The following is a 27,899-nucleotide window of genomic DNA, read 5'->3' on the forward strand; positions in this document are numbered from 1 at the left end:
TTGAGACACCCCCCACCCCCGGATTATAATTGATCTCCAGATGATATAAATCAGTTTCCTTGGGGAAAATGCTTGCTGTGGCGGTGGAATTTATGGTAGCATATCCTACTGAGGTTGCTTTCCTGCCCAAAGCTTGATCTCCAAAGGGGAAATGAGATGCCTCCTGCAAGTCCCTCTGAGTTCCCACTTGTTCTAATTTGAATAAAATTAAGGCATTTATATTTGTACTCAATATGCCAGACTGCAATTCAGCATGATTACTAAGTTGTATGTGGTGCTTTTGATATTCTTAAAATAAAATTAGATGTGGTAAAAAGCTAAGTTTCTGGAAATCTTTCTTACTATTACCCTCTACTGCAGTATATTACTCATCACTCTAAGGCCGTTTCCACACGGGTGGAATATGGCGGCCTGAGGACGGCAAAAACGCCACCCCCAGGCCGCCATTCGCACAGGGGGCGCAGCTGCTGCACAGCCGCACCGCCCTCGCGCCTCCCAACCGGCTCAAAGCTTCCCCAGCGTGGTTTTTTGGGAATGGCAGCGGCTCCAAGGCGCTTTCCCCCCCCTTCACTTACCTGGTCTCCGGCCCTCTGGCGCGTCGCCGGGGCCTGGGGACACGCCCCCCTGCTCTGTGACGCTGAAGCAGGCGTGCAGGAGGCGTGTCCCCAGGCCCTGGCGACGCGCCGGAGGGCCGGAGACCAGGTCAGTCCACCGGGCAACGGCGCCCAGCGGCGCCGTCTTCCCGGTTCTTTCTGGGACTGTCCATGCTGGCGGTCCCAGCGACGTCGGGTCGGCGTCGACTACGCCGACCCGGCCGCTTCCGCCTCTGTGCGGAAGCGGCTCCTAAGAGTTTTCAAAAAGTTCCTTCAATTTGTTAAAAAAATTTTTTAAAGTGAGTCATTGTTTGATGAAAATGTAAAAAGCAGAACCAAACTTCTCTATCGTCCACATACTCTTTCTGTTCCTGTTTTGACAGCTCTCATACACCTGTAGGCTTAGAGTGGTCTTTCTCAAAACTTCTGGCAGTATCCTGTGCTACCGCTAAAGACTGTCTTTTCCCACTTTAAAATATTGGGAGAAGAGGTGGGCACCAATCTCAGAACTCCATACAAATACCTTCTCAGCCTAGTTTCCTACCTCAAAGATCCTTTTAGCCGCGAGTGGAACTTTTTATTTTCTTTTCTAGTGAAAAATTACTTTGTGTGGGTATTTATAGTTATATGGTGTCAAAAACCATGGATTCCTACTTGCACAAAATAACTGTCTTCTCCTTACTTTTAAAAATTCAATAGATGAAAGGTTGACTGGGAGCTATGTTGTCTAATAGTCTAACCCAGGCTTTCGAAATGATTCCCCAGAGGTCAAGACATGATTGGTCTCCAACAAGGCATACTTTGCTTAAAGGCATAATTTAATGGGCCTCCCTAATGGCCTGGCATACATACATACCCAATGAATACATGTCTATATCATATTGTTTTGATAAATGCGGAATTAATTTCAAATCACTCAAATATGCTTGAACTTTTCCAGCCTTCTGGAGCCTGAAAAGTAGAACCTGAATTTTGTAAGACTACATTTCCTTTTTCCGTGGAAAAGAGAGCTAAATTTTTAATTACCCTTTTTCCACAATGCAGGATTATTGCATTTGCAAATTTCATTTACAGAGACCTGAGTGATGCTCTTTTTAGCACCGAAGCACTAAACTGTCATATTTCTTTTTGTGGCAGTTATTTCCCTTTATATCTCCTTAACAAAAAGAGCTGGAGCAGGTGTCTGCAGACTATGGCTCTAGAGGCAAGTGTTCTTGTAGTAGTCTAGATTCAAAACCAAATTTGACTCTTAATTAAAAAAAGAAAACAAAAAGTTAATGTATTTTGGAGTGGTATGTGAGAATAATCAGGATGTGAAGAGAATAACAACATATATTTCTATGGTAGTAAAGGGCTTCTCAGGAATGGTTTATAAAACCAAACAGCTGCCAGGAATTCAAATGCAAACCAGATTTATTGTGGTGCACTAAAACAATCATGCAGGATGTTTCTTGATCTATTGTTACTTATGGTGAGATCTCATGTGTGCTTCTTCCTGATAAATGACTTGTAATGTTTGGAATGTAGAAACTTCATAGATAATCTACAATTTCAACCATTGGCAATGTGTCAGGGGGGTGTTATTTGTGTGATTAAGATGCATTCCCAATTCTATGTAACTGCCTAAAATAACAAATCAATGCTGCTCAAAAGATATATGTAACCAGCCTGCTATTTGTAACCACTGCCATCTGTGGTTAGAACCCTACTTTTTGAAATGGAGGCTGGGAATTCAGAGGAAATGGCATCATGGCAATAGACATTGTTGCACTATAGTGCAAAGCAACAACAGTTATAATTTTTAAATTTCACTACAGGGAAGACAACAATAACCAATTTTTGAAAAGCTCCATGGTGGGAAAATGGTAGCTACGAAAGGGCTATTAAAAGGAAAATGTAGTTATGTAGGCAGTAGTTTTGAAAATGTGCACATTCCCAGCAAGATGCCTTGCTAACATGCTTGGTCTGTGCTGTTTCCAGAAATATCATACCAAATCAGATTTGAGAAAGAATGTATAGAGAGGGGGAAGAACCTGGAAAGTGGACAGTTAGAAGACAACATTGTGGAAATGCTAAAAAAAAAAAAAAGCCTGCTGCAGGTGGGAAGCCCTGTGCAGAAGAGAACAGCCAAAATCCATCGCATCTGTTATAAATGGGAGGGGAGCCCCTTTTGAGCCAGGCTCTGATTAATGAGAAGCTTTAAAATGCAAAAGTCATGCAATATTGACTGGGCTGGGACAAACTAAGTTGCTGAGCACAGAAATGTCTCAGGCACCATCCACTGTTCCCATGCGCCACTCTCTCCCACCCCAGCAGTGCAGTCAATAAAGTGGTTTAAATGCTTGGAATCTATGACTTCCCTAAAGAGGATGCATTTGCTGGATAAGAAACCACTGTGCATTTTTTCATGACATGTTGGGGTGGAGGAAAACCATCTATGGACCAGTTTACTAAATTTCAGAGCCATAATTATGTGTGAATGTTTTTTCTGCACCTCTGATGAAATAAGATGACAATAAATGTCTTATAGAATCAAAACCAGCATATGCTACCAGAAATACAGTGGTTACAAATTGTACTGAGACTTTCTGGCTTATATTACTTTCAACAGCTACTAGCATTTCAGCTTCAAATATACGTGCTGAGACCATGTGTTTATTTCTTTTTGTTTTGTTTTTGTCATCAAGTCATAACTGTTTTATGATGACCCTGTAGGGTTTGCAAAGTAAGACCCCTTCAAAAGTGGTTTGTCATTGCCTTCCTCTGTGTTACAACCTTGTTATTCCTGGGAGGTCTGCCATCCAGATATTAGCCAGGATCAGGGCTGAGGGTGTGTGACCAGACCAAGGTCACCTAGTAAGCTTCCATGGCACGAGTGGGGATTGGAGCCTGGGTTTCCCAGAGCCTCATCTGACACTTTAACCACTTTGGCTTTTGTTTAATTCATAGCAGCTCAAACATTTTTCCTTGGAGCAATTTTGGGGAAGAACCACATTGGATCCAAAAGTTAAGCAAATTGATGATGGGCACCTTGTGTTTTTTTTCCTGATGCTTCAATTGTGACCCATGGGTATCTGGAAGGGCTTTTTCAACTTAGTATTTTTAAGGAAAATAAGGAATTATACAGTGGTATGTGATGATAATTTGTGCACGTAATGAGTGTGTGCTGTGACATCCTTATGGAGTATGAAGAGAGGGTCATTGGCAGGAGAAGAAGAAACGGGTCAGGGTCTGGAGCTTTAAATCTTCTGGACCACACACTTTTCAGTATTACCCATCACTTTTTATGTCAGCTAGCAAAACAGTTGTGTGGCTTTCGTTTTTGGACTGCACAAATTTTCTTTTGGAACTGCACATTCTCATATTCTTCTACATATAGATGCACCTTGACTATTCTCATGGAAGTATTCTCATGGAGAATATAACTTGTTGCCCAGGCCATGCACAGATACAGTTACAGTAGACTGGCAGTACTCCTGTGAAGACAGCAGCTTTTCAAACACCAGCAGTAATCAGAAGGATTATTGCCAAGACTTTACAAACCTCATTGGTGCATATCTGAGTCATCTTCAGCACTATCACATGCTTTTGTGCATGTTAAAATGGCTTGAGTGCCTTGTAGGAAATTTTGACCGCGTGTTCCAGTCCTATGGGATCTGACCAACCACCATACTTCCCCAGGCAAAGCAGCTGGTCCCCTATCTGTCCTAGTCTGGCCAAGCCACAGTGATCCATGCAACAGTCACCTCCAGATTAGGTTTGAGAGTGATCTGGACACTCCAGCTGGAACAAAATGCAACTGCTCAAATCCTTATAGGGACTCCTTGGTGAGCACACATCCAGTCAGTGCTCCACCAGTTGCATGGGCTCCAGGTGGAATACCGGGTCAGGTTCAAGGTAGTAGTAGCAACCTTAAAAATTATTGTAACCGCCAGACTGCCTCTCCCTGTATGCCCCCCACCCAAGAGCCTTGCAATTGGTACACAACTTATTGGTGGTCTCTGGTCCCTAAATTATCTGGTTGTCCTTGACTAGGGCCAGGGCCTTCTTGGTACAGGCCCCAGGTTAATAGAATGCTCTGCTGAGTGAGATCAAGGCCCTGCAAGATCTGCTACAATTTCACAGGGTCTGTAAGATAGGGCTGTTCTGTCAGGCATATGGTCAAGGACACAAATGGTTTCCATCTTGCTGACCTTCCTTTTCCTTCCTCTCTTCCTTCTTCCCTTTTCCCATTCCCAGCATGATTGATTAGTATATTAATGTGTGTAATAGTTCTGTGTAAGGGGCACCAGACTTTTATTGGAATTGGCTTTTGGATTTTATTGAATGTTTTAATTAATTGCTGTAAGCTGCCCTGAGTACTTTGGGTAAAGTATGCCATGGGTAAAGGCATAAACATGGGAGCATGTGTTCATAATATAATTTTTTTAAGGATATGCATATTATAACTTTATAAGTTGGCCACCCACAACGTTTACAAGGGAAGAAAGTCCTTTCCCTCCCATGGTGTTCCCTCTCTTCAGACCCCTTGGTCAGCTTTCTATCACATGTCTTTCACTCTGTTCCAGCAGGGCTACTCACAATTGGGGAGGAGACCAGGAAACAAAACTGGGGAGGGTACAAGTCAGCTGGAGGGCCCCAAAGCCAGCAATCAGCTGTAGTCACCGAATGCATTTAATTTTTTTTCTAATGCAGTTCTGACTGCAGCCACTAAAAGTGCAGGGAAAGCAAAGCATGGGCCCTTTCCATACGGGCGGTCTACGGCGCCCTGGGGACGGCAAAAACGCTGTCCCCAGGGAGCCATTCGCAGAGGGGCGTAGCTGCTGCGCAGCCGCGCCGCCCTCACGCCGCCCGACCGGCACGAAGCCGGCGTTTCCAAACCTCACTCGGCAAGCGAGGTTTACGGGAAACGGTGGCTTGGAGCCGCTGCCGTGCGAACGGCAGTGGCTTTCAGGTGCTCTTTCAACCTGGCGAGCCATTACCAGTCCTGCAGGCCATTCACGCCAAGCCGCCAAGGCCTGGGGACATGTTCCCTTTGCCCCAAGCGCACCCCGGGATGGGTCAGCAAGAGGGCAGGGGGGCGTGTCCCCTGGCCTCGGCGACGTGCCGGAGGGCCGCAGGACCGGTAAGTCGCTCTGATGACGGCGCAGAATCGTCTCGGCCGATTCTGGGACCGTCCATGCGAACGGTCCCAGAGGGGTCGGGTCGGCGTGGATTACGCCGACCCGACCCCTTCTGCCTCTGTGCGGAAACGGCCACAGTAAAGACTTCAGTCTTTTCGATAAATTTACTCTGAGGTTCACGGTTACTCTTGCTTCTCAGATCCTGCTAATCTAATTTTTGCAGATCTGGGGTTTTCGTCTTCTGATTCAGCTCTAGGCCGAGCTGAGAATTAGACTGCATATGAGACTTAGATTGCATTTGAAAATTTTCAAAACTTCATTGAATTCCTGATCACAGGAGCCCACATTTTCTCTTGGCTTTAATATTTTCCTTGGTAGATATGTGTACTTATTCTTCCAAAATGTATTTACTAGTATACTGGAGAACTTGTAAAAAGGTATATTGCTAACTGGAGTAACCGAACTTTATAAACGATGATCTGTAGAATACTGAAAATTGCAGGAAATGGAATAAGCAATCTTAAGTAGCATGAAAATGTCTGTGACCTCCTACTGTCATGGAACTTTGACTAAGATAAGCCTGAAGGGTCTCTATTCTGCTTGTTTATCTTTTGCTTGTATCAGTGATGCTGGCAGGGAAGGGGAGAATTAAAGGACTTATTTGAGAAATAAAGGCATGGGACAGTTCCAATATTTTTGCTATATTTATGGTAACAATCTTAAAGGGTTTTTAAATATATGGTTTTTATTTCAAAGTCAGAGTAGTGCCAAAATTGGTGGAGGAAACTTTTTTTTTTTGCTATAACTGTCATATAATTTTAACCATATGAGCTTTCTTGCTGGATATATTTTTCAACTGAAGGATGAGTGGGAAATTATTTGTGCCACAAAGAAGAACAGATGTGTCAAAGTAGTTAAACAAAATCTATTTATTTACTTCATTTATAACCCGCCTTTGTTTCAACAGAGTTCTAAAGTGTTGTACATCATTCTCCTCTTCCCCATCGAGAAACAGATTTTGGAATTTAATCATTTAAAACAAATGATAATGTCCTGAATGAGAATTTTCATGCTTCTGGATTTTTTTTGTTAACCACAATTTTAATGTCATGCTTAGCTGAATTATGATAAAATAGATTTGTAACAGTATTATTGTATGATAGAGGATGTAATTTGATATTTCCAGTGCCATCCAATAAAACAATGATTTGTAATTAGATGAATGAGCCCTAGAAATCTTCCGGTTTGTGTTCTTGTTTTCACATCTCCCCCCAGAGGTGTACCTGGGGTAAATGGCACCCGGAGACAAATTGTCTCCAGGATGCCCCACAGGCTCTGCCCCGCCGCCCCACCCCCAGGCTCCGCCCCCACTGCCCTCGACCCCACCCATGTCACCATGGAGGAAGGAAGGGAGGGGGGAGTCCAGGGCAGGGTTGAGGGCACTTGGAGGCAGCAGGAGGTCCTGCTGTCTCATCATTTTTGCGTGCCTTGGATGGGGTCGAGGCACGCGAAACAGCAGGACTTCCTGGTCACGTGGGGGGGCTGATTTTGCGCCCCCCACGTGACCAGAAGAGTGGCGCCCGGGGACTTGTCCCTAGGCAGATACGCTGGCTAGTGGGTGGGTGGAAAAAAAAGTGGAGTCAGGAAAAGAGGATAGGCTATGGGGCCTTCAAGAAAGGAAAAGAGAAAATAGTGGGGATGAGATGTCTCCCAAAATATCTGCAGATACATAAAATTGTGCTTCGGGGCCATGGATACAGAAAATAGGTTTTGCAGCATACATAGAACTTAATATCCTCAATACAAGTTCACATGTGGAGATGCAAAGGAAGCAACTGTGAAATCCTCACATTTAGAAATAAAAGCCAGCTGTGCATGACCGTCAACCCTTTGTATTCACTTGGCACAACTAAGAAAGGAATCTGCAGTATATTAAAGCAATGTGCTGTTAATATAGAGAACTGCAATTTTGAAGGAAAGTTTGGATTTCCTTTCTCATTTTTTTCTTATCCCCTTCCATACTTCTGTGTGATCAAGCTAAACTTCATGTTCCACCTTGTTCTTTGACAGAGTTGGAAGTGAAGGCTTAAGAAATTGAGGTGAATGCAGCATGTGTTGACTTTTCAGTTGAAATCTTATGTATGCATGTTATAAAACATCCTTATGCCATGTGGTAATTCACTCTTGTAGGTTTGTGCAAGAATTATGATTGAACTTCTGTGCTAAGTGTAGCCCAAGGGTCTGCAACCTGCGGCTCTCCAGATGTTCATGGACTGCAAATCCCATCAGCCAATTGGCCATGCTGGCAGGGGCTGATGGGAATTGTAGCCAGTGAGCATCTGGAGAGCCTCAGGTTGCAGACCCCTGGTGTAGCCTGACAGAAACATTAGTAACACAACCTCCCCCCCCCCCACACACACACAGTAATCTGGAAATTTTGTGAGAGACCAAAATGACGCAGCAAAAACTTCCCTCTAGAGTTATTGTTGTAGCTGTGATTCTGAACATATGAATTGACCTTTGATGGAGTCAGACTGCTGGACCATCTAACTCAGTATTGCCTCCTCTGCTTAACAAGTTTCCTTCCAGTTTCTTGGCAAAGAAAGCAGTTTCTCATCACTTAATCTTGAGCTCCCTTAAGAGAGAGGCCTGTATGGAACTGGAAACTATTTGAATAAAAGCATCTTATCAATTGAATATCCTTCAGATACTGTTACTTAGCATTGCCGGAGTCCTTGTGGAGCCTGGAGATCAATCACCATATATGTTTGTTGTATTTTTGTTTATTTTAGGAGGGGCCTAAGAGGGCATTATGAGGTTAACTGATACCAGTGGTTAACTAGCCCCACCTTTCGTGTTCATTCTGAAGCAAACAACTCATACATTGAACATTACTTTGTACATAATTGTACTCACTTAAATTTAAACTGTAAATGTACTTTGTACATAATTGTACTCATTTCAATACAAATTATAAATGTTTAAAGTTGTGAAAATTATATTGCATAAGCCGTTGTTTATCAAATTGTGTATCATACATTGTGGATAAAACCCACATTTTTCGTTGTTTAAGCCATTGGATACAGATTTATATTGTTGCCATATCTCTGGTGTATCTATCCTCCCTTTCCTTTTTTTTACAAGAGTCCTTGTGGAGCCTGGAGATCTCCAGGAATTGCAGTTTATCACCAGTCTAAAGAGATTAATTCCCCTGGAGAAAATGGCAGTTTTGGGTGACAGAGTCTAGGCAGTGGCGTTCCTGCCTAGGGACAGGAGGTACCCTCTGTCCCCGGGTGCCCCCCATTTGGTCACGTGGGGGGCGCCAACATTTCAGGGTCATTTGCGTGTTTTTAAAGTTTTTAAGTGTTTTTCACGTTCTGGCCTGCAGGGGGCGCATTTTTAAGGCTAGCGGCACCAAAATTGCAGGGTACCATCCAGAGACTGTCCTGATGATACCACCCAAATTTGGTGATGTTTGGTTCAGGGGAAGCAAAGTTATGGACCCCCAAAGGGGGTGCCCCCATCCCCATTGTTTTCAATGGGAGCTAATCTGAGATGGGGGCTACCCATTTGAGGGACCATAACTTTGGTCCCCCTGAACCCTAACTTCACAAAACGTGGGTGGCATCATAAGAATAGTGACCAGATGATACCCTGAAAATCTGGTGCCACTAACTTTAAAAATACACCCCTTCCAGGCACCCCAAGAAATTTGCCCAAGAGTCTTTGTTTTGCAGTGACTTTTTGCTCCCATTTGCTTAGCCAATGGGGAATTTCTGAGTGTGTAAGGCAGGCTGCAGCGTTTTTTTTTTTTTTTTTTTTTTTTTTTTTTTGAAGATAGAGGCACTAGACTTTCCAGGGTGTTGGCTCCAGGAGGGGCCCTCCTGGTAATAGCATCTAGATTTGGAGACCTTTGCTTCTGGGGGTTCAATTTTATGGGCCCCTAAAAGGCTTATTTTGTTTCCCCGCTCCTGCACATGAAAGCCTGTGGGCTGAGTTCTCTCAGAACTCTCTCAACTCCCCCAGCCCCACTCCAGAAGCAAAGCTCACCAAGCTTTTGGATGCACAGCTACTCCAAAGGCCTCTTGGAGCCACCTTGGAAAGTCTGGCGCCCTCTATCTTCAAAAAATGCAGCCAAGCGCTTACACACTCAGACATTCCCCAGAATCTGCTCAGGCTCTTCAAGCAAGTTCTGTGGTGGGAAAAATTACTTTTCCCACCATAGACTCTCAATGGGACTTTCTATATTTATGCCCAGATGGCTCTGTGGTAGAGGTTTTTCAAACAGGAGGCACTGTGGTAGGATCTTGCTCTGGAGTGCAGGGGCATTTCCTGCCACTTGGCAGCTGCTGGTGGCAAGGTCTCACTGAAAGGAACCAATGCCAAATTTGCTTCAAAATGTGTGTGGAAGAGGAAAATGCTGTAGGGCACCGAAGTTTGAAGGTGAACCTGATGCCCACAGCATTTGGGCCATCCCAGGTAAGAGCTTTAGGCTTAGAGTTGGCTGGTTCCTTTCAGGAGGACTCAAACAAGCAGCCCAGCCAGGGGAGAATAAGTGCCCTCGCACTTATTTCCCTGCTGCAGGGAGCTAGCTTGTGTGGGAGTCCAGAGAAAGAACCACTACCACAGTGCCTCCTGTTGACACCTCTACCACAGGAGCCATCTGGGCATAAATAGAAAGCTCCCATTGAAGTCTATGAAAGAATTTGGAAAAATATTTTTCCCACCACAGAACTTGCTGAAAAGCTCTGGCAGATTCTGGGGAATTTCCTGGGGAGTAATGTAAGCTTAGTGACCACACATTTTTGAAGATAGAGGCACCAGACTTTCAAAGGTGGATCCAAAAGGAGGCCTTGAGTAATAGCATCCAAGCTTGGTGAAAGTTTTGTTTTAGGGGGGTGGGTAGAGTAGCTGGAGAAGTTCTGAGAGAACTCAGCCCACAGGCTTCATATGTATGCAGTGAGCAGGAAACAAAATAAGCCTTTTGGGGGGCCCATAAAATTGGACCACCTCAGAAGCAAAGGTCTCTAAGCCTGGATGCTGGCCACCAGGAGGGCTTCCTGGAGCCACCTTGAAAGTCCTGGTGCCTCTATCTTCCAAAAAAAATGTGCAGCCTAGTCTCAGAGGAATTCCTCATTTAGCTGCTACAAATGAGCAAAGTCACTGCAAAAAACAAAGGATCTTAGGCAAATTTCTTAGGAATACCTGGAAGGGATCAATATTTTTAAGAGTTAGTGACACCAAAATTTCAGAGGTATCATCTGGTCACTATTCTTATGATGCCACCCTAAGTTACAATGAAGTTAGAGTTCAGGAGGACCAAAGTTATGGTCCCTCGAAATGGGGTAGCCCCCATCTCAGGTTGGCTTCTCATTGAAAAACAATGAGGATGGGGGCACCCCTTGAGGAGTCCATAACTTGCTTCCCCTGAACTAAACACGCCAAACTCGGGGTGGTATCATCAGGGCAGTCTCTGGATGATAATTCCCTGAAGGAATCATGGTGCCGTTTAGGTTTAAAAATGCGCTCCTCTGCAGGCCAAAACACCAAAAAATACTCTCCCAAAAGCCCAAATACCTTGCATTCGCATTTGTTTCATATTTGGGCAGGACACCCAATCAGACAATTTTTGTCCTGAATGTACCCAAATTTGCCCAGATTCCAGCCCGAGATCTGCTATTTGTTTCATCCTGGATCTCCAACCCTCAAAAGAAAGTGAGAGTGCTGTTCTCTCAGGGTGGGGGAGAATCCCGCTCCCAAACGGTATCGCTTTCAATTTTGTTTTAACTGGGGACCCTAGATTCTCCCTTTAAGGTAGATTTAAAAGAAGAATCTGGAAGCTCCCTAGTTTAAACACCATTGAAAGTGATGCTGTTTGGGGGTGGATTTCACTGGAGGTGTTTTGTGAGAGATGATGCTGACATTTGTTTGGTAAATGTTTTGCTGGGGGTGATTTGTGAGAGATTTATATGCTTAATACCCACTTGCACTGGCTTGGAGTTGTTTCTCAGGCTAACAACCTACCTCATAAGGTTGTTGTGATTAGGAAATTAGGAAAAGAGTTGGTGGGGAGAGAGCCATGTATGTTTTGGTGGGAGTGGGAGGTGTTTTGTGATCTGGTACAAAAAAATCATTGTTTGGTCATGGTGGGGGAGGGTGGCCGCCGATATGCCGGGCCGGGGTTTTGTCCCCGGGCACCAGTTTGCCTAGGTACGCCCCTGCTATAGTGCCCTCCCTTTCCCAGTGGGTATATAGGTACCTCCCTTTATATAGGTCCCTATAGTGGACATATAGGCTCCTCCCTTTCCCAGACACCATCCTCAGTTGGCTTCACCCTTCCAAATTTCTAGGAATTTTGCAACGAGGAACTGGCAAGCCTGTTTTTGTTACACTGTGTGTTCTTAACACTTCTCATTGCTTGTAATACTATATTAAACTAGCACTTAACATATCTGTTGTAAAATACTCTGAACTGTTTTGTTTATCTCAGTAATCATTGCAACACCCCGAAGAATAGGCCAGATACATTATCTCTACATTGTTAATTATGTTGTGATGGCATGGGGGGAAAGTGAGATATGCTATAATGTGTTTTGCCAATATGTTATTAAAGAGTTCTATGTTTTCAGTGTTATAAAGTTGAAATTAATATCCAGGTATGTTGGTACTCTTATCTATTGTGGCTCTATTAGATTGTTTCTTCCCCCAAAATACCTTTTTTACAACAAAACTTTTATTTTTTAAGATAGTAAAAATTAGGATACATATGTTAAAGTAGTATAGGGCATAGCAATTTGCTGCAGACTCTCAAGTATTATATAGCAATTTCACTTATAGAAAATGGAGGGATTTTTATTTTCAGATTTCATAAATATGTGAATTAGTTCAATGTATGTGTGGGTATGTGTGCCATCAAGTCACAGCTGACTTGCAGAGACCTCATAGGGTTTTCAAGGCAAGAGTTGTTTGGAGGTGGTTTACCATTGACTGTCTCCATATGAACTGAGGGAGTTCTAAAAGAACTGTGATTAGCCCAAGATTATCCAGCTGGTTTCATTTGGAGGAGTGAGGAATCAAACCCTGTTCCAGATTAGAGTCTACCACTCCAAACCACTATACTATACTGGCTCTAATTACTACAATATTATATGCTAAGTTGTAAATGAAACATTTTATTTTGTTAAAGCAGTAAAATAAGCGTGAGGCCTTGAAAGGAAAGTAAACATTGCATATATTTTCTGTTTTCCCCAACATTTCTGGTTTCAAATTTTCTGGAAATCTCTAGTGAATGACTCAAACTGGGTAGTCTTTGGTTGCCTAAAGCGACTTCCAGATTAATTGCTGAAACAAGATTTGATAAAGCTCAGAATACTTAGTTTCCTATGATATTACATTTTCTATAATTTAAAACAAGGACTGTTTTAGAACAGTACTTTGAACAAAACAATTATACAGGTTTCCCTGAGCTGTGCAATTCTTGATAACCTTGTACCTTCGGGACCGTTTTACCCCATATGTCCCTACTCGGTCTCTGTGTTCAGCAGAGGCCAATTTGCTGGTAATCCCCAGCCCCTCAATGATGCGCCTGGCCTCCACGCGGACCAGGACCTTTACAGCTCTGGCCCCAGCCTGGTTGAACACCCTTCCTCCAACTGTCCGGGCCCTGCGGGATCTTGGTGAATTCCGCAGGGCCTGTAAGACCGTGTTGTTCCACCGGGCCTTTGGAGTGTCCAGTCGCTGACGTGGTGCCCCTTCTCTGCTCTCTGCTCTTGCGCTGTTACATCAGGGTACCCCTCATATTGAGGGGCCCACCGTTCCTCCTTCTTGGGGTAGGTTTTAAATGGGGGTTTTTTGGATGCCTCTTGCTAATTTATTTATTTATTTATTTATTTATTTATTTATTTATTTATTAAATTTCATATGAAGTTTTAGAATGTTTTATTGATTATTAATCGGATGGAGCTTATGTGATTGTTTATTGTTATTTGTATGAAGTTTGCTCCTTACATTTCCAGCTACTGTTTAAGATTTTATATTTGTACACCGCCTTGAATTATGGGATCCGGAGGCGGTATAAAGAAGACTAATAAATAAATAAATAAATAAATAAGACATTCCATTATATTCTGTTATGGTCTATCTTTTAAGTATTCTGCAATCACTGCAATATATTTTGATTATGAATCAAGTTCCAGTGAGAGGCAGTGTGGTATAGTGGTGTCAGACTAGGATTAGGTTTTCATTCCTGCTGTGCCATAGGAGTTTGCTAGGTGACCTTAAGCCAGTCACAGACTCTCAGCCTAACCTATCTCACAGGTTTATTGTGGGAATAAATTGCGGGAGAGGACATCACTTTGGGTCCCCATCAAAGAGAAAATAAGGGTACAGATTAAACAAATAAATAGGTAAGTTAACTCTTGTTTGGTTCTCTAGTTGCACTCTTAATTTTAAGGAATATAAATGTATCAACAATAAAATATGAAGTTGAATAAATGACCTTATATTCAAAACAAGGAGACCAAAAGTTTTTATAGCAACACATTCAACGACCTTGGACCAGCTCCTGAGAAAAGCTCTGCATCCTGTATAAACAAGTCTTTTGATTCTGCTAAATTGTTCCCTTGAACAAGGAATATAGTTGTCAGCCAATAATATATTATTTCTTCTTCAGAAGTATAATTCAGATGCTGTTTCACAATGTTTGAAACACATTATCTAGTAATATGGAAAAGGCTCTTTAGTATGGGAAAAAAAATTGAGGTGTGAGAGAATGTTGAACAATGGATAGATGTCATGCAAGATTATTTGTAGCAAAAGTTACTAATTTTTTGCATATAAAGCAATTTCATATGGTGGAAAAATTATGGAATCATAAGCTGGGACCAGCCATTGATTAATAGTACAAGTGTGATCAGAAATTAAATTTGTCTACATGTACTACTCACATTTCTCTGCATAGTAAATAACATCCCATTAAGCCTTTTTCTCCCCCCCTTGCTGTCGGAATAGGAGTGTTGATACGGCTATTACCCAAATAGCTACAGTAGGTGAGAATGTTATGGCCAGGATACTGACTGGCTCCCACTCCAGTCTTGTTTCATCTACATTGGCTCCCAGTTTGCTTTTGGGCCCAGTTAAAGGTGCTGGTATTGACCTTTGAAACCCTGTATGGCTTGGGACTGACACGCCTGAAGGATCACTTGCTCTAATATGAGCCTGCCCAACAACTACTAAGGTCATCTTCAGAGGCCTGCTTCAGGTTCCCCTGCCATCTAAAACTAGACTGGTGGCAATCCAAGAAAGGATCTTCTCAGTTGTGATGCTGAAACTATGGAATTCTTTCCCCTAGAAAGACTCATTTGTCTCCTTAATTGTTGTCTGCCACCAATGAGCCAAATCTTTTTGTTTTGTTTATTGTGCCATCTCTAACTTATTTGTTGTTCTTCTTGTTTGTGGTTTTTATATGTTTATATGTTTTATTTAATTGTTTTGAATATGTTTTAGTGTTTGAAATGTTTTATTGTTTTGATATTCACTACCTTGGGGACCAAGAATTGAGTGGCAAGGCAGCATAATATTCAATACTGAGAAGTGAGGATGTAGTTTTTATGTTCAGAAGGTGTATTTGTTTGCCAGATCCTGTGGGCATATTACTAGCACCATCTTGCATTGCCTTTAACACTGCTACAGGGCACCAGTGTGGCCATTCTTGAAGATCGAGCACAGAATAAGATGGGCCTTTATCTGATCTCCCATGGTTGTTATTCATACCAGTGACTTGATAACCAAATCTAACAGACTTCAGATAAATATCTAGAAAATAGTCTGATATCAATTTCTTTACAATGAAAGTCCATTTTTAAAAGTACTACAAGTATCTGTCTGCTTCCAGAAAGTTATTCTGTTTGAAAATGTTTCATATACCATGCAGTTACATCTGAAATTATTTTGTGTGGCCACCCAAATGTGTCTAGGGTCTATATGTCAACAGCAGTAGTGCCAGGAAGTTCTGTTCTGGCATGAGTGAGGGAGGAAACCTGTGGAAGCATTTTCGTGGCCACCACTTGATGAACTCTTCCATTGGGAAGAACTTCAGGACTCTCCATAAAGGTGGTAATATTTGAACTGGTAAGCTTGCTTAATGGTAAATATGCTTAACTGAGGATGTGAAATATTCCTCAGGAGCTTGCACTTTATTTCCAGATGTATTTGTACTGAAAAAGATACAATCTTAGCCCGTACTGTGTTCGATTATACCTGTCTGCACGTCAGTTTAACAGCCATGAAAGTATTTTAATCTATTCATTCTTTCATCCTAGGTATTAAGGTATTACATGGTACTTAATGTAATTGGTAAAGATTACCAAGCAAATATTCCCTCTCTTTTACAGACTTGGATTATCACTTGCTTTTATCTTCAACTGCTCCTACTCAATCCTCTTGTCAAAACTCAAAGTCCCTGCGGGAATCCTGTGACAGATGATGTGAATGACATTGAAAAACTGGCAAGTGGCTTTTCTTTTAAACTCCTCTTTAAATGTTAGATGGAAGTAGACTAGACACTCTGGGGAAATGTGGTCACTGAAGAAGCTCTACTTGTTTTACTGTGGAGAGAGATTCTCAAAAGGGAATACACATTTAACAGCCTACCAGTATCACTGAACAGGGCAGCCTCCTAACAGCAGTTCCTTTTTCGATCTTTTAACACCAAAAATATCTCATATTTCCCGATTATGTTTTCTTTGGAGAGTTTTTGTGCCTCCCAGCGAATTCAGCTAAGAGCTACTTTTAGCTTTCCTTCAAATGCTTAGCATAGTCTCCTTAGCGTAGTCTCCACTAACTTTAGCATAGTCTCCACTAACAACAAAAACAAAAGTTCTTTGTATTGGGCGATAAGGTACATTTGCTTTCATTAATGTGTGCTTTTCTTAGTTTATAAAAATAGACTACTGGGATATAATCTTTTATGAATTTGGTACAATAATGTTTAACTAAATAAGTATTAAGTGTCTAAATTAGCCTACTACTGCATACACAAGCTATGCAAAATTCATTTACAGGCTATTTATAGTACATAGCAAGATTTTATGCAATACTCTATCTAGATACATGAGCCAGCGTGGTGTAGTGGTTAAAAGCAGTGGACTCTAATGTGGCGAGCCACGTTTGATTCCCCATTCCTCCACATGAAGCCAGCAGAGCTCAGCCTTTGTGGAGGCAGTCAATGACATACCATCTTCAAATGTCTCTTGATTTGAAAAAACTCTCATAAGCCATTGAATGTATGACACCATAAACAATGTATATTGCTGTTTCAAAAGATCACGTTAGATTCTAGTAAGTGTATCTTCCTTGATGCCACTCAATTAATGTTGTAATAAGAAATGGATTATTTACTTTATGTAGCAAACAAGTTTCATCAAAACAGAGGGAGTATCAGAATCTGGTGCTCTGTGCTGTTGTAGGATTTGGGTAGGTTGGTGGGTTATAAGTCATATTGAGAAACATGTTTGCATGCAACCAGCTCCAGTTTAGTGAGGAGGGTTTTCATTATTTTCTTGGATATTTTTACCATGTTTTTGTTTCCTGAGTTTGTATTCAGAATGGCTTACAATATGACAAAATAATAACAAGCTATTGAATACAGCAGATCTACCAGTCAGTAACAAAATGATCCTCAAAGGGGGAAAGAGCAGCTGAGCCAGTGGGGACATCTCTGCTGTGAGGGCAGCAATCTGTCCTCAACCACTTTCATCCTTCTAGGAGGCAAGCTTCCCTTTAAGTTTCAAGGGACTGGTAGAGAGGTATGAAGCAGGTGGTAAAACCACTGCCCCTGATGGCAAGAGTCTTTGGTTGCATACAGTCTTGTGATCCAGTTTCATGTAGATCCCACTTTCTTCGGCAGAAAGGGGGAGTATAGATGAAGTAAATAAGCATAGGGAGCATTTACAGAAATTACTGTGTCATAGAGATTTTCCTGATTCGTTGCAATCTCAATTATTTTTTTCTGCTTTGTATAACCTCAGTTTTTGTAAGAGTATCGTTCAACCTTCATTCTTATGCATGCACAACTGTCACAGGGAGTTGCAGTTCTGAAGAAAGCACCACTATGTGAGTGCATAAAGTGCTGTCAATTCACAGCTGTCTTATGGTGACCCCATAGGGTTCCCAACAAATACAAAATCACTGCCCCCTCCCCCCCCCAATGCTGGACAGGAGAAAGTGCAGTATCATTTACTATAAAGAATCCGCATGTGTTGTTGCAATCCAATAAGTCTTCGACTAGATGAAGTGGATAGTGTGAGGTATCATAAGCATAAGCATAAGCATTTTATTGTCATTGTTCATGCACAATTAAATTTACAGCAGCATTCCTCGATGCACACAATTTCAGACTCATACCCCATCCTCACTTTCCCCTTCCTCCACCCATCCCTACACAGCCCCAAACACATCAACACGAAGCCATGGAGTTCAGCATAGCCACAGCTCTAGAGTAGAAGCTGTCTCTAAGCCTCTTTGTCCTAGTTTTTATAGACCTGTATCGTCTGCCAGATGGTAACAGTTCAAAAAGAGAGTGTGCTGGATGAGACGGGTCTCTCAGAATATTTTGGGCTTTCTTTAGGTTTCGGGAATTATAGAGTTCTTCCAAGGAGGGGAGAGTGCAGCCGATAATCCTCTGTGCAGTAGTGATCACTCTTTGGATCATCCATCCAAAATGGATTCTGCTGTAAAAACTATGTTTCCATAGACTGACTTTATCAGTGGATCACATTAGAACAATCATTATTGCACACTTGTCTTGAATTAATTTAGCTAGATAAACAGGACTGCAATATCAATAATGTGTAATGTCTTATACATTAAACATTATATGGAAGATAATACTCCTTTGCTCTAAATGATATTACATTTTTGAGTTTATTGATGTTGATTAATGATATTGATTAATGATATTACTGATTCTGTGTTTGTCTGGTTTCTGACGCTGTACCCTATTGTCGATTTGGTTTGATTTTGTGACCCGGTAGTGTTTTCAAGGCAAGTGATTAAGCAGAGATGGTTTGGCATTGTCTTCCTCTGTGAAATTGCCCTTGGTGGTCTCCCATCTGCCAAATCCCATCCTGCCTAGCTTCCAAGATCTGATGATACATTTGCAAAACACTGGTATAGGCATCTCAAATTCATCACAGAAAATGATTGAAAATATACTGATTATATAAAGCATGTGGTCAGGTATTTGTTCCAAGTCTGAGCAGAATCTCCAGTAAAATGCTTCTGGAATTCATGAATGTAAATCAGAGCTCACATTTGAAGCTTTTAATTAGTTCTTCTTGCATACATAGAATCTCTGATGTTCTCACCAAATTTCTGCAAATCTCCCCATTCACTGAAATGGCAAAAGAGATCCAAGTTCCACCTTCTTGGAACTTTATACTTTCTGAGACCCAGGTGAAGCTATTGACTGGGAACAAAGAGTTGAGCAGCCTCATCCAGAGCCCTCAGTGGTGGGATGCAGTTCTGAAGCCACTCTATTGCATCGCTTCTAAGAGGGCTTTTCAGCGGCATGGGGAGGCAAAAAATTTTTCCCTGCTGCTGGAAAGCCCCCATTGGGCTCAGTGGATTTATACTACCCCAAAAGTGGTGTAAGTCTGAGAGCCTTGGCTGTGGTGCAACTGCCACAAACTTGGGACAGAAGCTGACAAATGTGGACTCCATCCCCAAGAACGCCCCTGCCATGCCTTCTCTGTGTCAATAGGCCTACTGGCATTGCAGGAGCACTGTGCTGGACACTATGTCCGGGCATTGTAGGTTGCAGCAGCAGCCACCCTCAGTAATTTCTGCCCCTCTGCTGGGGTAAGTACCTTGGGGAGGGCAAATCTACTGGCGTGGGCATGTGCTGCTTCTATGTCACAATCCTCATCACTTCTATGTCACAATCCTCATCACAACCTTGGGATGGGGCTCCAAGGTACTTGTCTTATTTTTAGCCAGACCGGCGGGGTCTCTTCAGATATATAAAACTACGTGTATCCAGACAGACTATTTCAGCAGCAATCCTCTTGTGACCTGTTTCTTGGTAGAACATAAGAACTTGCTGTTGCTTCTGTTACTTGTCATTTCTTAATTTTAATTAGGATATCCTTTCAAGTTTTTGTTTTAAAATTGTAACTGAAGCAGTGCTTTCTTTTTTTAAAAGTTCACCTAGTGTCTTGAAACATCCTGTACATGGAAGATCAAGTTTCTAATAATTGTGTTGGCATAATGCATCATGATAATGATAGCTCTATTTGCAATCCATTTGCCATGGAGTTTTCTTTTCAGTTTCCAGGGAACTGATTTGGAGCAAGTGGTTTCCATATTGCAGTTCATTTACTACTTGGCTCAGAGAGAAGGAAGAAAGAAATGTAGAAATGTTGCTGGCAGGTGAAGGGGAGAAAGCTATAAGCAGGGAAAAGAGAAGAATCACAGGCTGAAGCAGGAGCAATAAAAGCAGGATGATGGCAAAGGAAATGAAAAAGGAAGAACTCGTAGCCATCTCAAAGGCAGCCATCAGGCTTTGTTTAACTATTTGTTTGTCATCAAATAGTCTATGGGTTCCCAAAAGCCAATGGTCTAAGTGTAAACTTTCTTTTTACATTTATGGTTGTTCCTCATTGAATGAAATAAATTTTCAACTGAGCAGTGTAGCCTAAACCATGGGAATCAAAACATTTAACCATAAAAGCAGTGGCTGCAGCTGTAAATCCAGGAGTTAACAAATATGAAAGATTTCATGGTAGGAATACAATTACCCAAAAAGTTTGGGCAAGTGAGAAGGTTATTGACTGTTGTTATTGTTATTATATTATTATTACTGTTATTATTATTATTGTGGGTTTTCCAAGCTGTGTGGCTGTAGTCTGGTACTTTTCTCTCAATACTGTTTCATCTGCATCTATAGCTGGCTTCTTCCCGTAAGATGTGTTCTCTAGGGTGGTTTCGGCCATCTTGTCGGGTTGTTCTTTACCACTTGCTAGTGAGGCAGGAAGAGCTTTTTGGTCATATCCTGTTGGCGCCAAAATTGCCCCAGTATCTTTCTGCCTCGCTAGTGAGTGCAACAACTTCAACAGGCTCCTGAAATTTTTTGTCAGAGCACGCCTTTTCTTCATAAGAGCTTTCGTTTTTTGTTTCTTTTTCTTCCCAGCTACACCCCTCGCGCTGATCGCCCGTTTCGCGGAGTCTCCCGCGTGGAAGTCTCAGTTCTGTTTCCCCTCCCTTTTGCAAAGGCTCGTCTGGGGAGCATGGCCATCGGCCCCTTTCTCCCCGAGGGATTTTGCCGCTTCGCCCGCCCGGAGAACACCAGAGCAGCGGCCAGGTGATATCCAGCTTCGCCCAGCAAGGAGCCGGGGAACCGAGCAGGCCCGGCGAGCGGATCGCCCCTCAACCCAGCCATCGGGCCCGGGCGAGCCGCTAACGCCTCCTGATCTCCGGGGAGGGAAGAGGGAGCAGCGCCACAACAGCCCGGCCCGTGTGCGGGCCGCCGTAGGAACTCCCCTGCCCGGACGGCCGTGGCAGAAAAGCAGCCGAAGGAGGGGACCCATTTGCGGCGCCCGCGGCGCCATGAATGATCCAATGCAGGCGCTTGCCCAGCAGGAGGCGCCAGGGCCCTCCGCGGCGCTACCTCTCCTCAACAGCCGCCTTCCAGAGAGGCCTTTCCCTGCCGCAGCAGTGTTGTGAGGTGGCAGTTCCCGGCCCATCCAGCTTACAGGAAGAGGAATTCCTGAATCGACTGGAAGTCGCTTCTCTCCCCACCAGCTTATGTCACTTGCTTAATCGCGGTCCCTCCATTTGGGAGGAAGTTTCTCAACAAATTCCCCTCTAGTTCCAGCAGGGATAAATCCCGCCATGGGGCCAGGTCCCTGATCCAGGTCCCTGCGCCCCCATAGAGCAGATAGGGACTGGTTGGCACTAAATCCTATGGCTCCAGCAGACATTAGCGGCGTCAGTGAGGGGGAACTAGGTTCCGTATTCTGATCACTTCTATCAGACAACGGCACCCCCATCCCTGAATTTGGGGACCAGACTCACCGGCTTTTAAGATAGAGCAGCTGCCAGTCCTGCAATGCAGCCAAAACCGGCCTCCGCCCTAGCCCTGTATGATTCAGCAGAGGCAGGAGGATCCTAATTCCACGCATAACCGTCCAAGCTCCATTAAAGGAGGTTGCTCCAGAGAGAGCCTCACAAACATTTTCCCTGTGGAGGATGAGGGTTTCCCATTTTTTCCCTCTCCCACACATATTTTGAGGCGAAAATTTAGAAAGGAGTGGATACTAATCCAGCCAATAATAAGGGCTTCCCTCCGCTATTCAAAGAAGCTGTAGTGGCCCCTGAGCCACCTCCACAGCCTTAGTCAAGGGCCAGCTGGTGGATGGTCCCATTTCTGCCCTCCATTTCAGGAGGCCTAGATTTCCACACAGGAGACCCAGGGGTGAGAGCAGTGGGACCCCATAGAATTAGGAAGGCTTCGGAGTCCAGCCTCCGCCCATGACATACCACGAGGGCTCAGCTATAGCCGCTAGAATACTTCAGCACCCAACTTTCAGCCACGAGAGTAGCCAGAGCCGCCTCTGAGATCCGTGGTCCTTCCAGCCTACTCCCACCCATCATCCCCAAGACCAGGGGTCAGAGAGGGCGTGGGAAAGAGTCATCATAGCAGTTTCCTTCCTAGCCGCATCTCCACAGCCTTTCGGGTGACGCCGCTTTTCTCACCTTTTCGTCTCGCATCCATGGCCTTTGGCTCAGCTGCGACTTTCGGGCGCCTCATCTGGCTCAAGGTCAGTGGCTTGAGGTCCGACACCTCTGTATCCAAGGCAGACGGTGGTTGCCAGCCTACGACCTACCAAGCGGGCATTCATTATTCGAAGTCTCCGAGAAGCTGGACAAGGTCTTAAGGTTGGACCAAGGACCACAAGAAGGCCATGTCAGCTTGATCCAGTGAGGCCAGACAAGAGCCCGTTTTCTCACAGAGTCTTCCTTTTGGTCCCTTCCCTGATCTTCCCTTCGTCCCTCTTTAGCAGAGACAACCAGCGCGTCCATCTGGCAAGGCTAGAGGCTCCGTCCGGAAGAGTACAGGACTTCAGCTTAGTCCACCGAGAGGGAAGAAAGTCCTTTCCGCCTCTGACTCATCTCAGGGGACCAAAGCCCTGACCTACTCAAAGGAGCCAAATCGGGAGGCCGTCTCCCGCTAATGACTTCCAGCACACCCAGGTAAGCTACCCCTTCGCAGATCAATGGATCCAGGAGTCGTTTCCTCCGGCTACTCCTTAGAGTTCCACTGCTGGCCACTGGACCGCTTCCACTACCATCGCCCATCAGTTTACCAAAAGCCAGAGAAGGCAGCAAGACTGCGCCCAGGCGATTGTCACTCACCTGACGCCCATCCGGAGCCATCGAAGGCCAGTGCCACGTGGAGGGAAGGTCTTCAGCGGGAGTCCTACTCCCACTTTTTTACTGTGTCCCCAAAAAGAACGGGGACACCAGAGCCATCCCTAGAACTCCTCGGCGCATGTCAATGCGCACCCTCCATGCGAATTCTCGGCTTTTGAGGATGGGAGACCCTTGTCAGGTCGGCGAAGTTGCAGCGCTATCCAACAGAGTTTCCTGCATCCCTCGACCACTGAGTGGGACGCCTACCTGCACATCTCCTCATTCAAATCCCTCGCTTATCGCTTTCCCTACGCTTTGCCCACTGGGGACAGCCACTTCCAGTCACGTTAAGCCCTTCCATTTGGAGCTTGCCATCAGCTTCCCGGGTCTTTACGAAAGTGCTGGTAGCCCGGCATCGCCCTCTTCTTCGCCATTGCCAGGGGATCCACGTCCACCCCCCCTACTTGGAGCCCGATCTCCTGAAGTAAGGTCAAGGTCCAGAAGCTTGGCGGTTCAGGGATGTCCCGCACAGTCCAGCCGGACCTTTGTCAGGAAGCACGGGTTTTGTCATCAACCTGGACAAAGAGTTCCTAGAGGCCCCTCACAGAGGGATGGAGCACCTAGGTGCAATGATAGATACCTGACAACCTGCACCCTCTTCGTGCCTCCAGCAAAGAGATACAAAGAAAATTCAAACAGTGTGCCACAGGTTGCTCACGGGCTGCGCACCACCCAACCCTGCTCCCAACTTCTGCTGTAGCCTGCTGGGCCGGCCCCTGGATGTCCACTATTCGACCTCCATACAATGGGGCAGGCTTCACGCGCGCCATCTCCAGTCTCTTTTAGCGGCCCCACGCGATTTCCCCATCATCCAACGGGAGGGACTCCCGAGGTACTTCCCATTTCCCTCCCTCCAGTACAGTGCAGCCTCCAGCTGGTGAGGACGATCTCCCAGCCACCCTACAAAGGGGAGGGAAGACCTTTGCGCCCCAAGGCCAGATACACCTCTTTCTCGGACGCTTAGAGCCTCACAGGGTGGGGAGCCAAAGCTAGGAAGGCATTTTCGCCTTCAGGGCCTCTGGTCTCCCTCGTCCCAGCATCTCACCGCATCCAGCGTGCTCGAGGTAAGGGCTGCATACTGCACAGGCCCTCCAGTCATCTCTTCCGACGTCGGCTCCTGAGGGAGGCACCCTAGTAGTCCACACCTTGAGGACAATATCTCCAAGAAAGTGCTAAGCATAAGAACCACCAGGGGGGGTCTCGGTCCTCCCAACTGCACAGAGGCCTTTCAGGTTCTCACCTGGGCGGAGGCCAACCTAGGCATCTCTTGAGAGCGGAACACATCCAGGGTCTCCCTGAACATCCCGAGGACCCAGATTGGCTAGAAAGCCCCGCACCAGCATCTCCAGTGCAGAGTGGAAGCTAAATCCCATGTTGGTGAATTTCCGTCTGATTGCGGAAAGGGAATTCGAGAGCCGGTGATAGATCCTATTACGCCACCATCATCCTCAACAATCAGACCCCTAAATTCATGGCGCTGTTTCTTCCATCCACGAGGCGCACTGCAGTCGATGCCCTATCAGCTCGGTGGCCCCCGGGACTTCTTTCTATACCCCTTCCCCCCTTCCCTCTCCTCCCACAGGTTGCTCCAGAAGGACTCCAGGAGCAGAAGAGGCAGATCATCCTCGTGGCTCCCAACTGGCCACGGCCCGGTCCGTGGTACCTCCGCTCCTCCAGCAGCTTTCCCAGTAGTCCCGCCAGCTTCTTCTCCCGGTCACCCCCGGATCCTCCTGTCCCAAGGGACCTTCGCTTACCATCCGGGACTCCAGGGTGGCTCCAGGGCTGACCACGTGGCTCTTGGAGCGGAGAGGTTTAGCGGGGACAGGGGCTGCACCAGGAGAGGCAGTCGTGGACAATTGCTTCATGATACTTGCAGCCAGGCGGAGATCGACATATCCCGGTATTTACAACTTCGTCTTGGAAGGCCTTAGCCAGATGGTGCAGGAGGAAGCAGAGTTGATCCAGAGAGTCCGACCATCGCCTCCATTCTCGCCAACTTCCTGCAGAACGGCTTAGTGGACGGGTCTCCAATGTTCTTCCACCCTTCGGCGTCAATCAAGCGGCACTTGCCACTGTTCTTGCACCTCCTACAGGGTCGCTCTCCCGTCACCAGACATCCAGATGTCCTGCAGTTCCCTCAAGGCGTGTACAGCAGTCCCAGGCTCCAGTGGTCCATCGCTTTCCTCTCCTCCTGCGGCCTACACGCGGTCTTGGAAGTTCGCTCGCGCAGAGTCACCCTTTGAGTCCGGTCCAATCTGATCCACCTCTCGTATGGGTTGCGTATGAAGTTCTCCTCTTTTTGGTAGCCATTACCTCCGCCAGAGGCGGAGTGTCCGAGGAAGCTCAGGGCGCTGTCTGCAAACCCTAACCTTTGCCAATTTTTTTTTCCTGGGACCAGAGTGAAGCACTCCAGGCCAGACCCGTCCTTCTTCAAGCCTAAGGTGGCTTCCAACTTCCATTTAGGTCAGGGAGTTAGGTACTGCCCAACTTCTGTCCCAAGCCGCTCTTCATCCTAGAGAGAGGCTTTGGCATTGCCTAAGATGTAATGTAGTAGGGCTCTTAAAGGCCTTCCTCATTCATCGTGCTGAGGGGAAATCAGAAGATCCTAGGAGTCCCTTTTATCCAACATAGGTTCCCCCGGGCTGGGGGAGGCCATGTCCTCTCTGCTGCCATTAGCTCCTAACATCAGAGCTTGCATCACTTAGAAGGCACACAAGGCCAAGCAATCTACCTGTGCTCTAGTGGGGATTACGGCCCATTTCCCACTCGGAGCTTGAAAGCAGCAAATGCTACGCACTCTACAAATGGCGTTAATGTCTCCATTAGAGTCGCAAATCCTGGTAGAAGCTGCTGACTGCATGGAGCCTCTCCCTCCTCTTTCGTCAGACACTGCAGGCTGACCTCCCCTGGAGCTGCAGTCCAGGCATCCCAGCCTTTCAGAAAGAGATGTGGGTCCTGGAGCATATTATTGGCCCAAGGATTAACCAGGAACCACACCCTCTTGGTACTGCTTGGGGAGTCCCGACAAGATGGCCAGAAAAACCACCCTAGAGAACGACCCATTAGATACTCACAATCGCGAAGGGGGGTCTTCTCTTGGGTGAGTGAAGGCCATCTTGGCCCTCCCTGTTTTCGTTCTCTTCTGATAATATGCTCCCGGTAATTCTAATTTTCTAGCCTTTGGCTCCGGGCGTTTTTGTAGTCCCGTGGAGTTTGCTGATTATAGTCAGTTTTTTGGTCCTCCCTGCTTAGGAGCATTTTTTTGACTTTTTTTTCCGGTGTTTGGACCATTTATTTCCAGTTGGGACTTTCCGGCAGCGGGGTATGCTGCCCCTGTCCTTTCTGGTTTGTTTTTACTTACTGCAGCTCGGCTCGTCAGATACTGGGGCAATTTTGGCGCCAACAGGATATGACCAAAAAGCTCTTCCTGCCCCACTAGCAAGTGGTAAAGAACAACCCGACAAGATGGCCTTCACCACCCAAGAGAAGACCCCTTCACGGTGAGTATCCAATGGGTCGTTTGTCTGTGTGGCATAGATTATTGCCTGATACTTTAATAACTACCAATTTGAAACCAAGAGAGACTTTCTGGGTAGGAAGCCCCAGAGTTTCAGAACTCTGGTGTTTATCCACCTTCATTCTGCATATAAAGTGGAACCTCAGTAGAAAATCTTAAATTGTTTATACAGGAGGAGAGACTGTTTCAACAAAACTGATTGTTGACCATTTAAGGCTTTATATGTCATAACAAGTACCTCTAAGAGCTCCTGGGAGCAGAAAGGCATCCAGGGAAAATCTTTTAACTTGCAAGATATGGTCCCTATAACATATTATCAGCGCACCTAAAGCAGCTCATACAGCTTTCAGAATATTTATGCATTGTGTCCCAGCAACCATAGCTTTTTGCCCCAGTTCCATCTTCAGGATTTCATGGCCATCATGAGTTCAGAGTCTCAGGGTTGCAAGAAACAGATGACCTAGTCTGACAAAAGGGACAATGGTCTCATTTTCATATGAAGTGGGAGTGAAAAAAGATCTCCTCTCTGGTGCAGTTACTTTGTATTGACCATGCAGGCATCCATGGTTACCTGCAAAGTCTGCAGAGGATCCCCCGTTTCCTTTCCACAGATATAGTGGCTTTTGTATCCATTCACATAGATGGCTAGGGTGGTTTGGCTGGTGGTGCTGGCTCACAATCTGGTTCTAGTGACCATTTAACACAGTTGTTGGAAGTGTAACAGTACACTCCATGATTGGAAACTGCTCTGGACCAGCAGCAACAGTAGAGACATCCCTAGGGTGTGTTGGCAGCTCTTTTAGGACCTAGACTAATCTTGGAAGATCAGCAGCTTACCTCAACATCTCATCTATCTGCCTATGGGTGGTGCAGAGTGTAAGTCCGTGTTGTGATATCTAGGCCCTTTAAGTTCCAGTCCACTTAGATGTTGCAGCATGGGGTCACAACCCACTTTACAGCTAATCAGGCTGCAGTCACAGGGGCAGCATTTCAGCCTACCCAGTATGCTGGACGGAAGAGCTCTCATGAGACGCTGAGGGCCCTAAAAGTTAGCCTACACCCCATTCCAGGAGACCTGGAGATTCCTGGAGATTTGGAGATGGGAAAGGCACAAACTTACATTGAAAGCTGAAGCATTTTATTAATTGTTGCATATAAAAGGGATCATATACTGACAAACAGTGGTTTGTTCTTTGC

General features: G+C 45.1%; 1 protein-coding gene across 2 annotated transcripts in view; it reads left to right on the top strand.

Annotated features, from left to right (window-relative positions):
* The window catches only part of KITLG (KIT ligand), a 98,628-nt gene that overhangs the window by 22,756 nt on the left and 47,973 nt on the right, over positions 1 to 27,899 (top strand). Inside the window, exon 2 of one of the 2 annotated variants that reach the window (XM_048500431.1) lies at positions 16,108 to 16,221. The exons of the other annotated variant lie outside the window; for it this stretch is intronic. Coding sequence (XP_048356388.1) covers positions 16,108 to 16,221 — 114 coding nt within the window. The remainder of the gene's footprint in view (positions 1 to 16,107; positions 16,222 to 27,899) is intronic. 2 annotated transcript variants of the gene reach the window in all.

This window comes from Sphaerodactylus townsendi, linkage group LG06 (genome assembly GCF_021028975.2).
Source record: "Sphaerodactylus townsendi isolate TG3544 linkage group LG06, MPM_Stown_v2.3, whole genome shotgun sequence".
NCBI lineage: Eukaryota > Metazoa > Chordata > Lepidosauria > Squamata > Sphaerodactylidae > Sphaerodactylus > Sphaerodactylus townsendi.